This window comes from Chrysemys picta, chromosome 2 (assembly GCF_011386835.1).
Source record: "Chrysemys picta bellii isolate R12L10 chromosome 2, ASM1138683v2, whole genome shotgun sequence".
In the NCBI taxonomy this organism is placed as follows: Eukaryota; Metazoa; Chordata; order Testudines; family Emydidae; genus Chrysemys; species Chrysemys picta.
The window spans coordinates 230,915,263-230,931,411 of record NC_088792.1 but is presented as its reverse complement, the minus strand read 5'-3'; the positions used below and the strand labels follow the sequence as shown (position 1 = coordinate 230,931,411).

General features: G+C 41.7%; 1 protein-coding gene across 3 annotated transcripts in view; it reads right to left on the bottom strand.

The window, feature by feature from the left end:
* The window catches only part of CSPP1 (centrosome and spindle pole associated protein 1), a 140,312-nt gene extending 127,900 nt beyond the window's left edge, over nt 1-12,412 (bottom strand). The window contains exons 1-5 of one of the 3 annotated variants that reach the window (XM_065585719.1): nt 12,284-12,370; nt 11,364-11,590; nt 8,853-9,016; nt 5,948-6,059; nt 2,449-2,545 (exon numbers count right to left, since the gene is read on the bottom strand). In XM_065585719.1, the coding sequence (XP_065441791.1) occupies nt 2,449-2,545; nt 5,948-6,049 (199 nt within the window). In that variant the 5' untranslated portion in view covers nt 6,050-6,059; nt 8,853-9,016; nt 11,364-11,590; nt 12,284-12,370. Of the gene's footprint in view, nt 1-2,448; nt 2,568-5,947; nt 6,062-8,852; nt 9,017-11,363; nt 11,591-12,283 lie in introns of those variants that run through there. The other 2 variants (XM_065585721.1, XM_065585722.1) reach the window with 2 other exon arrangements.
* Between the last annotated feature and the right edge of the window lie 3,737 nt (nt 12,413-16,149).

Below are 16,149 nucleotides of genomic sequence, written 5' to 3'. Positions count from 1 at the left end.
GTGGGCATTACAAAAGCACTTATCTTCTGAACACAGGAGTGAAAGGAGAGTAATGCTCTTGCATCTACAAAGCACTTAAAAAACATCAATCCTCACAACACCTTTGAGATGAAGGTAAGTATCACTAGCCTCATTTTATGGATTGGAAAACTAGGAGAGAGGTTAAGTGATTTCCAAAGCCACAAAATAGAGTTGGTGCTACAGCCAAGATTAGAAATCCCATGTATTATATGAATGTGTATTTGAAATATACACCATTACTTTTCAATACTAAATATTGGTTTAATTTAGGGAACTTAATTTACCTTTAGAAATTAACAAGACCAGTTTATCTGGCTACATCTGGCACCACCTCCTTTAGCATCAGCTTGACAGATACCTACGCACTGATGCCACCACTGCATGTTAGACTGTGGTGGCCCTAAGGGGTAAAACTCATTCCACATGGATCTGCTCCCAAGTTCATAACCCCCTACTTTTAAAAATCCCTTTATTCAGGTGGTTTTGGTACTATAGTCCATAAAGTTTTAATTGTTTACCCATTTATCATTGCTGCTATTAATTATTTCTGCAACACCATGACATGGGGCACTTTAGAAATATTATTTCATTTTGAAACTAAAAATATCCTTGTGGCTTTTTGGTCTTATCAAGTCCTCACATTCTTTAAAAAACACACAGAGACATAATTTCCACTGACAGCAGTGCCATCTGCTGTTATAGCTGACGTTATTAACATTCATCACTGAATAAGAACTTTTGCAGTTTACGCTCTCTATTTTAAAGAAGCAATTTTACATCTGATTTTACTCAGACACAAAAATTAGAAAATGCTAATGGCAGCATTATTGTTTCCCTGAAAGGAGGTGAAGAAAGGACATCTCCACATTCTTGACAGGAACTTGAGGGTGTCCTCCAACTTTCCATGCTTATTCAGAGTCTAAATCTCTCAGCCCATCTGATGTCGTATTTACAGGAGAGTGCACAGCCCAAGCCATCAGTGCCACTCTAAGGCCCAGTTCACAGTTCAGTTACAACCATGTTTTTGTAACCAATTTGTGACACTTTGACCACAATTTACAACAAACATGGTTTGAGTTTTGGCCATTCTTCAGCTTCTCTCTTTCAAAGCAGTGGATGAACAATTGTAATTATAATGTAGTATCCAACATACTGCCTAATCTTGTTTGTTTGTTACATTCTGGGGAAATCAGAATGCCGCACCTCAGCAAGCGATACGACTGTCCAAAAGAAAAACACAAAGAGCAACATCAGCAGCACATGTCTTACCACAGGCAAGGTTAGAGAGTCCATACATAATGCAAAAAGAAAGTGTTCTTAACCAGTCTCAGAAACACAATCACATGCAAAACAAGGCATCTGGCAAGGGTGAAACTGTTGGCTGCAATGTTTAGTAACTTAGTGTTAACCAGATGGTGTGCACACACAAACTATAGCCAAAATTTTCACACAACTGCCCAAATGTAAGCTTTTACACAAATAGCCTGATTTTCAAAGATGATGAGCATCCTCAGCTGTCATCTTCAATTGAAGTTGTAGGCACTTGACACCTTTGAGAATCAAGCCATTTATTTAAGAGCTTACATATTGACTTAAGAGCAGTTATGCCCCCAAATTTGAAAGTCTTGAACCCATGTTTAAAGTCAACCATGTTACTAACTGGTTACAAAGTTAGCTAAAATTGTAATGTGAAAAGGGCGCAATTGATCATAGTAGGCTGGGGGGCAGTTATTTAAATAACATGAGGCATTGCTTGCTCCCAGAGATTCAATGTTTCCTTTGTTAGCAGCCATTGCCAACCCAAAGAAACACACTGTAGTTCTAAGTCTGACATCCATCTAGATGACTTTTGCCCTGTTAGGCTTCTCAGGAGATTAAGTCTATTTGTTTGAGTTCCTATCAGCCATGCCATGGTGACAGGACAGGACCTTATCCTAAGAGGCTGACAGAAAAAGCATCTTGCTTCTCTAGCTCCAAGCACAGATGCAGAACTTCTGGCAGGAAGCTGAAGGGGCGATTCACCTGAAATGCTATCCCAATATACAGTTTTCTTCCAGCAACCCTGAACACAATAAAAACAGACAAACCCTCTCTCAAAGGCTGGCAAACGGACATTAGCACAAGACACAAAAAGAGCTCTGTGTAAGCTCAAAAGAAGTTGGCCCAATAAAAGATATTACCTCAGCCACCTTGTTTCTATAAAAAAAAAAAAAAAACACTGAGTTAACTTTAACTTTCAGAGGACAAATGCAACCTCAAAAAACTCAAGATGTTTAAAAGGATATAAACACTAAGTGCCTGAATTGTTGTGACACTCCTATAATTAAGAATCCAAAGGATTCATTTTTTCTTAGCTGTGCAAAGATCTCTAAGATAGCACTTCGCTATCTACACCTAAAAATGCTATATATTAAAAACATATCATACCTAGAAGATAGTTCTGTTGACTGTTTGGTGGTATATTTTCTTTAGCCATAGAGATTAATGCTTTGCTGGTCTCAGAAAGCTTATCTGCACCTTTGCTCTGAAAAGAAAAAAATGTAGGTCTTTGCAAGAATAGATAAGGGAAATAGTCATAACATACCTGAAACATGATTTAACTGTTGACTGGAAAACAGAAGGTTTTGGTTATTTATTTAATACATGTAATAGACAGTGTATTTCATGGATATTAAAAAGTAGCTCCTGTATTAATGCAATAATTACTCTGCTACATTTGATCCCCAACACCACTTCAAATTGATTATGTACTCACAGGGATTTCATAGCCTATCCATGCTCGGTATTTTTCCCAAGAGATCTGATCCACCTTACTTGGCACCATGACTAGTCATCAGCTAAATCAGTGATTTTCAACTGTTTTTTTCCTTTGTGGACCCTTAAAAAAAATGTGACTGGAGGTGTGGACCCCTTTGGAAATCTTAGTCTGTGGACCCCCAGAGGTCCACAGACCACAGGTTGAAAACTACTGTGCTAAATGAATATCTGGGCATGGTGGGTCAAGTTCAGACCAGTGTCTCCACTGTGCGCCCATACCCACCCAAACAGTTCAACAGGGATGACTTGTTCATCTCACCCCACTCCTTGGAGCTGCTCTGAATAGAGGTTAGGCAGCAACTTTAGGGGAGGCAAAGATGAAAGCCTGTCTCCTCTCACCACCCTGAACATTAAGCTATTATAGAGAATCATGGGTACATAATCACGCAAGAAAACATGAGGACCATGCAAGAGACACCAGGAAGGGGGGGTGGGGGGGGAAAGATAATGGGTGCAATAAGAAATAGTAAACACAGCAAAGAGACAAATAGAAGAGACAAACAGAGGAGGGCAGGCAGAGGAAGGGAAAGAATAAATACAGGATTGGTGAACCGCAAAAAAACGTATTCTAGAAGCAGGAACTCTGACTAACCTTCCCCCACCATCCCAGAAAAGAGTCCCAGGATAGGCGAACAGGAACCTAAAATCAACTGCAGGCAGGATTATGGGAAGCATGAGATGGAAAGGAAAGTTTAATTAGAAGTAAACTACTTAACTTTAAAGTAGGGCTTGCATTTGAGGGTCATTGGCTACCAATTCAATAAGTACCAAAAATTATTAGACTTGGTAACTGAAAGACAGTCAACACCCCCACCCCAAACTAATTTTTGCATCCCCCTTCAAAAGTGAAAAGCAGTGAATTCCCTTCATTTGAAATACTGCTCTAGGGAAGTGAGAGACAAACCCCTCCAACAAAGATTAAATTAAATCCTTGTCTCAGAACATGATTTGAGGCATCTATAGCCAGGCATATTGGTTCAAGACTGCAGTCAATTAGTATTGAAATTTATCATGCTGATGTGTGGATTATTTCTCAGTGTTCTGCAGACAGTAGCTGCAACCTGTGAATTTGTAATTAAATACTACTAGTTAACAAATGGAAGATTCTCTCTGAACACACGTCATTTTGGACAATAAAAGTGCTTACAAACGTTTTGACATTTTATTTCAAATTTCAGCATTGCAATACTGCAATACTTGAGTTGGCAACATCCATAATGGAATGTTTATTTGTGAATAAAACAAATCTGCGAACATACCCAAACCACAACCCACCCCAAACATCTGACCAGATATGTTTTGCAGTGGGCCCTAGATGTCAATATGCAGACTAGGTAGGATGGCAAATTCCAAAGTCTCAACCTGACTCAAAGAAAGACTTACTAGCAACTCCTTCTCTTACATATCAAAGGAGGTAAGCAAGTCCCCAAGCCAGATAGGGCTTTATAGGTCAGAACCAACAGGTGCAGACATACAATGCTGACTAACTAAAACCTTCTCTTCATCAAGGGCATGATTCAGAATAGTTAGGATAGAGTCATAGAAATCATAGGAAGGCATAAAACTTTCTCCATGTAAGTACTCCCATTACTGAGCAAATTAAGGTGATCTGCAAGATTATCAAATCTTTATAGCTTTAGAATTAGGTGCCCAGCATTCAAACAGGGCAAGGGATATGCCAGCCCAAGTTTTTAAAGAGAACCTTCTCCCACATGTAGCCCCAGTATCCAATCACATTATAAGCACCAATGCACAGCTACAGAGCTAGCCAGGGCCGGCTCCAGCATTTCTGCCCCCCAAGCAAAAAAAAAAAAAAAAAAACCGCGATCGGCAGCGGCAATTGGAGAAAAAAAAAAGCTGCGAGCGGCGGCAGCAGTTCAGCGGCAGGTCCTTCGCTCCTAAAGGTGCAGGTGCCGCCCCTCTCCCTGCTTGTTAAGCTGATGCCTGGAGCCGGCCCTGGAGCTAGCAAGGGTGTCAACAGGGGTAAGGCAAGTAATTAGTTTTCTGACCCTTTTCAAAATATTGTATATGTTTGGAAACTTTTGAGCAATATTGGTGAAAAAAACATTTATTGGACATCCTCCCATAGGTACCTGCATGTTCCAGCTCATATCATTATTCAGATGCATCTCTAACAATGAATTCAGCCCTACTCTTGCAAACACAAGCATGTGCATAATTTTACTCATCTAAGAAGGCCCACTGAAGTCAATGAGACTACTCATGTCAGTAAAGTTATGCACATGCTTAAATATTTGCAAGACTGGGGACTTTATCGGTACTTTTTACAAGAAAAAATACTTTTGATACCTCATGGAGTCTCGATGCTGCAATGCTAACTACAACTTCTTAACAACACTGGGGGTTCCTCTATTTTGAAATAATTCTGAAGTATTGTTTAAGTGAAAAGTTTTTGAATAAACAATGACAATCCCTGATTATGATAATTTGTACAAAAATAAAACAGCAAATAAATTTCACATGGCAAAAACATTAACAAAATTTACCTATGACCATATTTTTTAAATAAAGCAAAAAAATTTGACATTGTTTAGTGTGCTCCTAAATAAACAGTAAATACCTGAGACACAAAATACTCAAAAATATATTCTAGTAATAATGAAAGAACTATCAGGTTAAAAATTTAATATTTTTAGTGTTCTTACCCGTGGTATGAATAGTACCTTATTGAACTGACCATAAAAAAATTATTTACTTATTTGTACTGTTTATTTTTTGCATTCGTTAAGCTTGGATAATGAAAGCAGACATTCATTTCTAGGCAATTTCACTTTGAGGTTCTCATGTACGAGAGCAATTCTTGGGTTGGCTTCCATTCGAATTTAGAAAAGCCATGAAAACTTTTATATTGGTATTCACATTTGTGAATGTTTATTTAAAAAGTTAAATGTGGGGGCAAAATTGATTTGACAGTGTCCCTATAAGCAAAGATGGAGAAAGACACCTTAGAAATTATTTTACAACAGGTAACTCAGTAATACAATACCTTTAAAAAGAAGAAACTCTTATCAGTACAATAGAAGCAGACTTAAATCAAAATTCCAACAATAAAACTATTGGAAATAGGTAAATAATGTAGTAGTCTTACCCTTATCTCCATATAAGGAGGATCATTTTCAAGTTCTGCTTTGTCGTGTGCCAACTTGGCCTTTTGATCTTCAATAAACTGGTCTAAATCATTTGCCATCATTTCTTCAATTCTAGGAAAGATACATATCATTGTACTAATATGGTTCCTCTTCAGTATCAGCAGAAATTTACTATCAGTTAAACTATTAATAGCCTTAATCAACTCAATTTAGTCATCAAATTACTGCACTGATCTGCCTAAGAGTTGCAAACGTTAAAAAATGTTAAAAGACAACCTCCTCCCTAGAGATATCTGATCTAAAATATTGCAACCTTTGAAATTTCTCTTCAGAGAGAAATTAAGATTCCAAAAGACCGTCCCAATAATTTTTTTCAAATATAGATTATTCTATTCTCTTTTAAAAGATTTTTCTTTAACAAAATAATTTAATCCAGTAAGAAAACAATACTGAGCAGCTCCTAAATATGACAGATTTTCAACTGCTAAAATCGCTGAAAAGAATATTTAGCACTGATTAGTTTAGCAGTTTAAATTGGGAATGAGATCACAGGAATGCCATGTCCTCCCACATTTTCCACCTATAGAAGGAGGGGAGAAAAACATCAAGATTACTAGTCAACATGATCCAAAGAGGTAGGGAAAGAGACCCATTACAGAGCCTGTAGTTGATATGATGTATTATAATTGTATTGTGTTCCAATAACTGATTATTTTATGAGTAATAAAGCTCCAGTTCAATGTTGTTGCTTTAAACCTCAATTCTGCAAACACTTACACACACTTAACTTCGAGCGCATGCATAAATATTTGCAAGTTTAGGACCTTAATATGTTCAATAAGCAAAGTGCCCAACTTTTAAAATGTTGTTACTAGTTTTGCAGAAGTAGCTTTATAACTTAATACCCTATAAACCCTTATTCCCAACAAAGTCAATGGAACTACTTGCATAAGTAAAGGTTAGCAGGATTTGGCCTCAAGTGCAGTTTATTAATTGGCTCTTTTCATACTTTGCTTTGATTTAGATATCATAAAATAAGTTTTGTAGAACAAGAGAAGACTGCCAACTCTTTTCCCCCCCACACACACCCAGTGCCTGTCTTGTCCATTTAGTTGTAAGCGCCTCAGAGCAGGGACCTTCTCTTACTTCATGTTAGTACAATGTCTATTTAGTACATAGCAGCCCTGATCTCAGTTGGGGCGTCTAAGCAGGGGCGCTGGAACATTTTTATACTGGGGGTGCTAAGAGCCATTGAACCAAACTGTAAACCCTGTATATAATGGAAACCATTTCAAGACAGGGGGTGTGACAGCACCCCCCACCTCTAGTTCCAGCACCTATGCCTCTAAGGAGTATCATAATACAAATTCAAATAGGTCAAATTCAATTAAGTTACATGTGAGATGAGTTTGGCCCAATAGTTAGAGGTTAGTCAATTCTTCAATAGAATATTTAAATGACAATCTAATTAAAAGCAAAGTATGAAAAGAAAGCCAATGAACCGCACACAAGGCCAAATCCTGCTAATCTTTACTCATGCAAGTAGTTCCACTGACTGTGATAATTACAATCCCAAATCCTTCAAACATTATTCATGTGTTTAATTTTAATCACTTTAATAGCCCATTGAAGTCAAAGGAGCTATTTAAGGGAGTAAAATTAAGCACATGGGTAAGTGTTTGCAGTATCTGGGCCTAAGTATAAATGGCACAGAATTCACTTTGTAAGCTTACTGTTGAGACTATACTAGCAGAGACAGAAAATGAACATACCCCCTCCCCGACAGTCAACAGGGGGATGTAAGGCAGTGCTCTGAAGGAAGGATGGGGGGGGGGGGAAATGTGAGAGCGCATGCGCTCCAAGAAAGTGATTGCCCCCTCAAGACCGCCATCCATCATCTTCCCACTGGCTGGGGATAGGAGACCAGGTTAGCTGCTTTGCTCTCTCATCCTGTCTGTCCCATCCCTAGAATAAAAAGTGATCTGAATCCTAGGAGTGGGCCTAAGCAGGTCCTCCCCAAAGTACTGGTGACAAAGTGGGAGCCCTTTAACCCTACACTGCACCCAATTAAATGCCTGGAATGTCAGCACAGGTAAAGGAGATACAGCACCTCTTCCCAGTGTTAAATTAATGAAGTTGTGACATTCCATTTAAATCCATCCCATGTGCAGAGCACTACAAATCTGCGGATATCTGCTTTATATCCACGGATATAGATGCGGATATCCGCGGACCACGTTTGCGGATCGTGGATCAGATGCGGATCTGTGCAGGGCTCTACCCATGTATCCATCATTTATTTGCCTGCACATCCTGATCAAAGGGCCAAGAAAGTTAAAAAAAATGGGCAAAGCCTTAAGGGGTGAGATTCAATGCGATTAAACAAAAACCACATTTGGAAAGAAAAATATGAAATGAGAAGAGACAGTTGGAAAGTGACAATGCAGAAAGAAATGAAATGTATGTCCAGTGTAATGTGATAGCAAAAAAATATTGACTCCTGAGTTACAGTAAAATCTTCGCATAAAGCAATATCTTTAGTTATATGTTAATCTTTAATTAGCATTGTAAAAATATTATGCGGTTCTCATAAATGAGGCAGTCCTGGGACAACCCATTTGTCTTACTAATGATATAGGACAATCAATTCTGAAATAAATTCCCCATCTGATTGTCCTAAATCCTTAATCTCATTAGTTTTGCATACTAATAAAGTCAAAGGATAAAAGTAACCTGAAGAGAACATGTTCCCAGCCATATACAGACATTATACTCAGCATTGCAACACTACAGAAGGATCACTTAATCACAAAAGTTATTTTGAATGGAAAAAGTAACTTTTCATAGTAAATTCCCTAGTACTCCACCTTTGCTCACACCAACTATCCACTGCAGCATACTCACCTGCAAGAATACCAATGCAGCGCTAGTCACGCACCAAAAGAAGTCTCATTGGACTGTGGCAATTGAATTTCTGACCTTCACTTAGACTAGCATGTATAAACACTGGGATTGTTTCCAAAGAGTTCTGTTTCAAGTAACAGCACAATAGTGTGATGATGCCAAACCTGGATCAAGAGAATTTACAAACTGGTAAATGGATGTTAGTAAGCTCTAATAAAGATAATATGAACACACTAATTTTTTTTTTAACTTTTTAACAGAGATTGCTGAAAAGCATCATGAAGAATTACAAAACAAAGGCAAGGTATCTATTCAGATATATTTTAACTGCAGAAGTATTCAACTGAATGTGAAGAAAGCTCAAAACTCCACTCTGAGTAAAACAAATTAATCAGACATACTAGCATTGTCGATTCAGGATGCTATCTTTCACGTGGCTAAAAGGAAGGATGGCTGACAGAATTTGGCTGGGGAAATATCTAGATGTTTTATAGCTCACTCCTTTTTCCTTGGTAGACCTTTTTTAAAATGAGCATGAATTCATAAGCCCTGTGAAACAAGCATGAGGGCCAACTGCCAAATAAATTATTAGAAAGGATTTGTTGTACAGGAAAAAAAAAAGGGTGGGAGGAGAGAAAAAAAAGGAGAAGAAGAGGAGAAAACGAAGTTTACTTGTTCTTCAAAAGCAAACTATTAACATTTTGAGGGTTGTTGTATACATTGGTTCAGAAAATATTTATGCTTAATAAAAATGTGAATGATTTATTTCTATTTAATTTTGTGATCTATAGTAGCACCTATAGAGGTCATCTCATTTTTTAATAGTTTCTGGTTTTTAGTTCAAAAACTCAGAAAAAGCACACAATTTCATTTTTTCAGCATTCAATTTTTTTTCCTTTCAAGAAAAATTTAGAATTTAGCCAAAAGATATCAAAGTAAATTACTTTCTGAACAGGGATGCTGTGAGGATTAAAGGGACACCCTCAACATGCAAATCATACTTTCATCTGAAAATATTTTCTAGAATTATAAGTAACCTCGTAGGCGCCAATCCTGCAAAGAATTTTGTGGCTGTTAAGACCCTAAAATCACACCGAGCTCCATTAACTTCAGTCTGGCTCCATGTGGTTTACAGAGATCCCAAGTAGAGCTTATTCTGGTATCAGGACCACAAATTACTGTAACTCAAATACACTAGAGAAAAAAAAAGCTTTTTTTTCCCTCCATTTAATTAGTGCTTTTGACAGCACTTTGTGTATCACCATTTTCACTGTTTTGTTGATCATACACAAACTTTTCCAGACCCTTCAGGAAGATTATTACTAGTAACAGAAGCAGAGCCAAAAATGAAGCAGCAGCAATCACCAGCCAGGTATGTGCAGAGAGAAAGGCAAAGTTGGGATCTGAGCATACTTGGTGGTATTGCTCTCAGGCCCAACCAAAAACCCTTCTAAACATAAAACAGGGAAGGAGAAAAACCTGTTAATTTTTAAAGGATTTTTTTAAAATATATTTCAGAAGATAATATTTAAAGGATACTCTTATAAAAATGATTTTCTGATAGCATACATCTATGCCTCTAATTATTTTATTTAGAGAGAGAGAGAGAGAGAGAGAGAGAGCGCACACTTCAGAGAAGTAATGCATTATGTAAGTGTTAAGTATCATGTTAATTGCTGCTATGTTTACTTATTGACTAAAAAACCTAACTCGATGTAATATTTAGTTTACCGAAGAGCAAACATGTTAACATCTAAAAAAAGGAAATTTGCATAAGTGATACCTAATAATAATTAAGGAGTCAGCTAGTGGAGTGCAATTTAGAGATATATAAAGCATGACATAGAGCAGAGAACAAGAAAATAATCAAGAAGGGAAACACTCTGGCTGATTTTCCTTCTAACAGCTAAGGCCCCAACCCTCCAATCTAATCCTGACTTTACTTGAGTAGTCCCACTGATTTCAATAGGACTGCACATTAAAATTAAGCATGGGCACACATCTATGCAGGAGTGGTGCCTAAACAAGATTCACTATACTAAGATGTTGGGAAGGCACCTACATGTACACTGTGTCTATTTTATTGTTTATGTGAAGGAGAGTCTCTCCAACATGTTCCCTCTCTCTTTCTCCCCCTTCAACACCTTTTTCCAAGTCTGTGCCAGACTTATAAAGAAGAAAACTGACCAGCAAAATCCAAGCTGATCTCCTGTATTTCTATTTATGTATACTATACTGCCATTAATACAGTACAGCAGGAAGAGTGCTACTATGCAAAGAGAACAGACAATCACAATTCCCATCAACTCTATGTAATATCCCCAAGAGGATGTGTTAGGGGAAAAAAACTGATACATTAAAAAAAAAAAAAAAAAACATGTTTACCACAGTTTGATGCCACATTTAGTCACTGCATTTACAGATAATATGGCCACAGAGCTGTTACATTAAAAAGTTATTTTAAGTTTCTCAGCAATACTTTCTGGATTTTTCAAAACTGTTAGTACTTGCCTCCCCTCTATCCCTTTGAACAGTAATAAGAACAGCCTCTTCTTTCCGCAGCTCTTTCCATCAGTAAGGTGCTTCCTCCTGGATCTTTTCCCTCCAATTCTCCACTTCTTTTTAAATTTCACTTGAAAACCACTCTTTCCTCCTTTGCCTATACCTCTTAATTTCCAACTCCCACTGCTACTATACAACTCTGTAAAGCAGTTCAAGATAGCATCTTTCATATAAACCTACCAAAATAAATGTGTATTATGCAGCTTTAGATTGGGTTTGTTTGCAATACGACAATCAAAGTTAAATAAACACTTTGCGTGACACAGTGTGATGGGAGATACAAAAAAATAAAATGCCGAGTTATTAAACCACGCAGATACAAATTGCGAAAAACTGACACAGTGTATTAGAGCGATAAGGGGACAAGCCGCAGCCGGGCACCGGAGTGAAGCCTGGGGACAGATAAAGCGCAGTCCCGAGCCAGGACACGCTCCTCGCGCACAGAGCGGCGGCGCCGGCGGCCTCGGGCTCTGCCTCTTTAAGACGCTACTCAGCGTTGTTAGGCAACCAGGTTACAACAAAAACTGCTGCGGCTTCAGCCTGGGCCTAGCGAGGCCTCCCTCCCTCACCCCCCCCGAGGGGCACAGACACACACCCCCAGCCCGCTCCGCAGGGGCACAGAGAGCCCCGTGCCACCCGCCCCACAGCGGGGCACAAACCCAGTGGTATTCGCTTCTCCGTCCCGGGGCAGTTCACGGCGAGGGGCCGCAGCCCCCGCCTCAGACACAGGCAGCCCCCTTGGAGACCCGCCAGCCCGCCCCAGGAGGCAGGTGACGGGGCAGAACTACGGCCCCGCAGGCCTGGGAGCCGGGGGGTCCCTGCGCCCTGCCCTGCGCCTCAGGAGCCACCGGGACCGGGGCCCCTGTCACGGCTGGCGCTCGCTCTCGGACCCGCTGGGTTTGCAAGCGGCAGCTCGCTAGCTCCCGCCCCGCCTCTCACACTTTACCGCCTCCTCCGGAGACCTGCCGCAGCCGGGCCGCGCCTGAGCCGCTACAAACAGCGCCCCCTGCTGCGTGGGAGCCGGGACCAGACTCCCTGAGCGGCAGCGTGGGGCCGTGTCTCTTTGCTCAGGGCCCGGGAGCCAGTCCCTACTCCGCGGGACACCGCGTACACAGGAACTCCCCCCCCCCCGGACACCCCATACACAGGGTACCCCTTCCCTCCCCATCCACATAAGTCCCACACAGAAGACACACACAGAGAGAGCCAGACAAGGCTACTGCACACAGATACTCCATATAGTGGACCCCTTTCTCAGGGCCGGTGCAAGGAAGTTTCGCGCCCTAAGCGAAATTTCCACCTTGCGCTCCCCCCCCCCCCCCCCCAGCTAGCTGTGCATGGCATTTTACAAACAGACATAGTCCTTACTCAGAGGATTTTGTCCAGCATGGAGTGTGCTGTCACATGCCTTCCTCCCCCACTTCCAAGGGCTCCAATACAATAGGCAGCTCTTTAATTTCCACCCAAGGGGCAGCCTCAGAGCCCTCTTTGAGCTGCCATTCTTTTACCAGAACCTCTTCAGGATCTGGAAGCTGGTCTCAGAAATCAGGTCCGTAGCAGATGCTGAGGGGGAAAGACCTTCTGACAGAATCCTTACATCACAATCCATAGTTTTGAGTGCAGGTGGTGGAGTCCCCTTTGGTGCATTGGCAGACAGATCTGACTTGTATCACCAGACTCCAAGACGTTTTGGAATACAGTCAGATGGATTGGGTGGCCCCCAACCAGTGCATGAAGTTGCTCATCCTGCATATTCCCCATCATGTGCTCCAGGTAAGGTAACTGCTCACATGTTCCAGGAATACCAGTCATTCTGGTATTTCTGGGAATGACATAAGCCAACCATGTCGGTGAGCACCACACCGGGGTGCCATCTTTAAGAGTGCACCACCCCACCCTTGCCCGCATGACCTTGTACACATGGTGGTTGTGAGGTTCCATCTGGTTTTGTCCTAGTACTGGATGGGGACAAATCTCTCAGAAAGATGACAGTCCGGTTTAATACCAGACTGTAACAGGGTTGGCATCCACCTCTCGCAAGTGCCCCCTTCTGGTTGGACATGTCTGCATTCTTTACTTCTGATGACCTCTTTCGGTGGTTCTCAGCTGGGTTTTCAGTGACACAGCGCTCTGGCCGAGTCACATGCTGTCTGCATGTTAACTAGCACAAACCTCTTCTGGGGTATACAGTCCCCTGGGGCCTATCTCAGTACCCCTTGGGTGGTGTCTCTCTCTCTAACTCTCTCTGAGCTTTGGTCTTTAGATAGTCCAGCCCTGGTATGGGGCTGTGTCCTCAGGACTTCCTCCCTGGACACACTATCTTCTTGCAGCCCTCCCCAGGCTCAGTCCCTACTCAGTCCTAGCAGCCAGCCAGGAACATCTCACTCCTCTGGTCCCTGCCAGCAGACTGTCTTTGGCTCAGTCCTAGCAGCTACCCAGAAGTTCCCTCAGTGCTCCCCCATCCCTGCCCACACTGAGTTGTCGCTGGCCCTGCTGTTCTTCCAGGCAGCCAAGCCTACGGTCCTTTCTTCTCCAGCTCTAAGCAGCAACTAACTACTGATCTGTACTGTTCTGCAGCTCCTTTTATATGGCCCTCCTGGGCCCTGATTTTAGCTGCTTCCCCTGCAGCCACTCCAGCCTGCTTGGAGGATCTCTCCACTGCTCCTTTCCTGGGATGGGTGTGGCAGAACCCTGAGGCCTCCAGGAGGCCTTTGGGCCTAGTCCACCCCATCACACAGATGAATGGGCTCCCTAGCTCCAGGACATGAGGGCAGCTTTGATCTCCACTTCTCTCTTTTTTCTCAAGCAGATCCTGCGGGAGAGTGCTACCCACCCACCCTTCACCCCTTGCTCTCTGGAGCTTGCCATTGGATCCATGCCCTGCAAGCCACCCAGCACCTAGACACATAACACGAGAAGGCTGATAATCTGCCTCCAAACTATGCCCAGAGAACATCTGCATGCTTGTGCTCCATACCATCTGTTTTCTTGCCCTTGTATCCCACCCTGACACCAATTGGCAGGACCTGCTGACACCTGCAGAGGGCGGGGAGACCCGGTGGGCCAGTGGGTACTCCATTCTGGTTCCACAGTCCACCTGGGATATTAACTGATGATTCCTCCATGGAACTGTGAACACAGAAGTATTTGGCATGGTTCATGGAATGCCCTGATACCCGTCCCTTCTGCAGTAAGAGGGAGATCCTGGCACACATCTATGTAGTGTACATCAGGCTACAACCCTCTTCTGGCTCCTCCAGAACCTCTTGCTGAGGTTCTAGCTGTACATCTTCTTTCACCTTTTTATCTCTGCACACCCTAGCTATGGCCCCACAAAGTTGTAAGACCTTCTCATCAACCTCCTCCGGGAGCTGGCCAATATGGTTATCCACCTAACCAGGGGGAGGATGTTCAATCAGAGGGTGCTCTGTGACTGTGGGAACTAATTCCAGTCCCTTGTCAAATCCTTTGAGAGATAGCCACTGACTCCTTAGACACCTTTGAGGAACAGTGAGCACTGTCGGGGATTCTCTGTTTAATGTGCCCTTCTGAATCTCTGATTTTTAACCTTTGACCTTTACCACTGTTCCTGTTTTTTTCATTTGTTGTCCCAAGTAATCATTTGTGGCCTGGGCTCAGTGGTTCCTCCCCCACAATTGAGGGGGCAGGCCTTTAGTTTTGGGTGGGCCTGGGCCAATTGTTTCCTGACTACCACAATAGGTACCCAGAGGATTTTAATTTGAAATGATACAATATAATCCTGAAGGTTTGATGCATGACAGCAGAGTAATAGGAGATCAACAATGGAAGTCTCCTATTAAAAATATAGTTCAAGGAGAGATTTAAATGAGTAAGTAAAAACCATTGTTAGGAAATAGTTAACATTGAAAATGTGTCAGTGGAGTCTACCTACCACACAAAGCCCATGATCCTACAATTGGATTCACACTGGTATCCCCCTGTGCTTGTGGGGAGTTCTGTTAAAGTCAGCAAAGCTCTTCAGGAATATAGGAGCCTGGCCACAAGGCTCAGAATGCAGGACTGGGGCCACAAAATGATTTATAATTTCCATAAAATAACTCTTTTACCTAAAAACAAAAAAATGCCTCAGAAATAAGAAAGTCTGTAAATAAACAGTTTAGGGATGGAGCCACTTCACTCATGGGATATATTCCTCCTTCAGTTACTTTCACCTCATGCAAGTTACACCTCTCCAAGCAACTTAAATTCATGGGATAAGTGAAGTAGCTGCATCCCTCAATACTGCCAACTGCACAAGCATTTAAAACTCATGACTTGCCCCCTTCAAATGATGAGACTGGCTTAAAAATCATATTTAAAAAAAATTGCAGGGGATTCTCTTACCTTCTGGATTTTGATCCTTTAGGATCTACGCGGGTCATCTTTTCAACCTTTTCTTCACAACTAGGAGGGCTAGAACATACTTTTAAAAAATGAAAGCTGAGCTTCTCATGTACTCCCATTTCAGGAGCTGGGGTTTTACCTAAACGCATATCTACACTACTGGCTGGATGGACAGGCAGCGATCAATCCAGCGGGGATCAATTTATCATGTCTAGTATAGATGTGATAAATCGACCACCGATCGCTCTAGCCTCGACTCTGGTACTCCAGCTCAACAAAGGCATGTCTACACTACCAGCTGGATCCACGGGCAGTGATTGATCCAGCAGAGGTCGATTTATCATGTCTAGTATAGACACGATAAATCAAA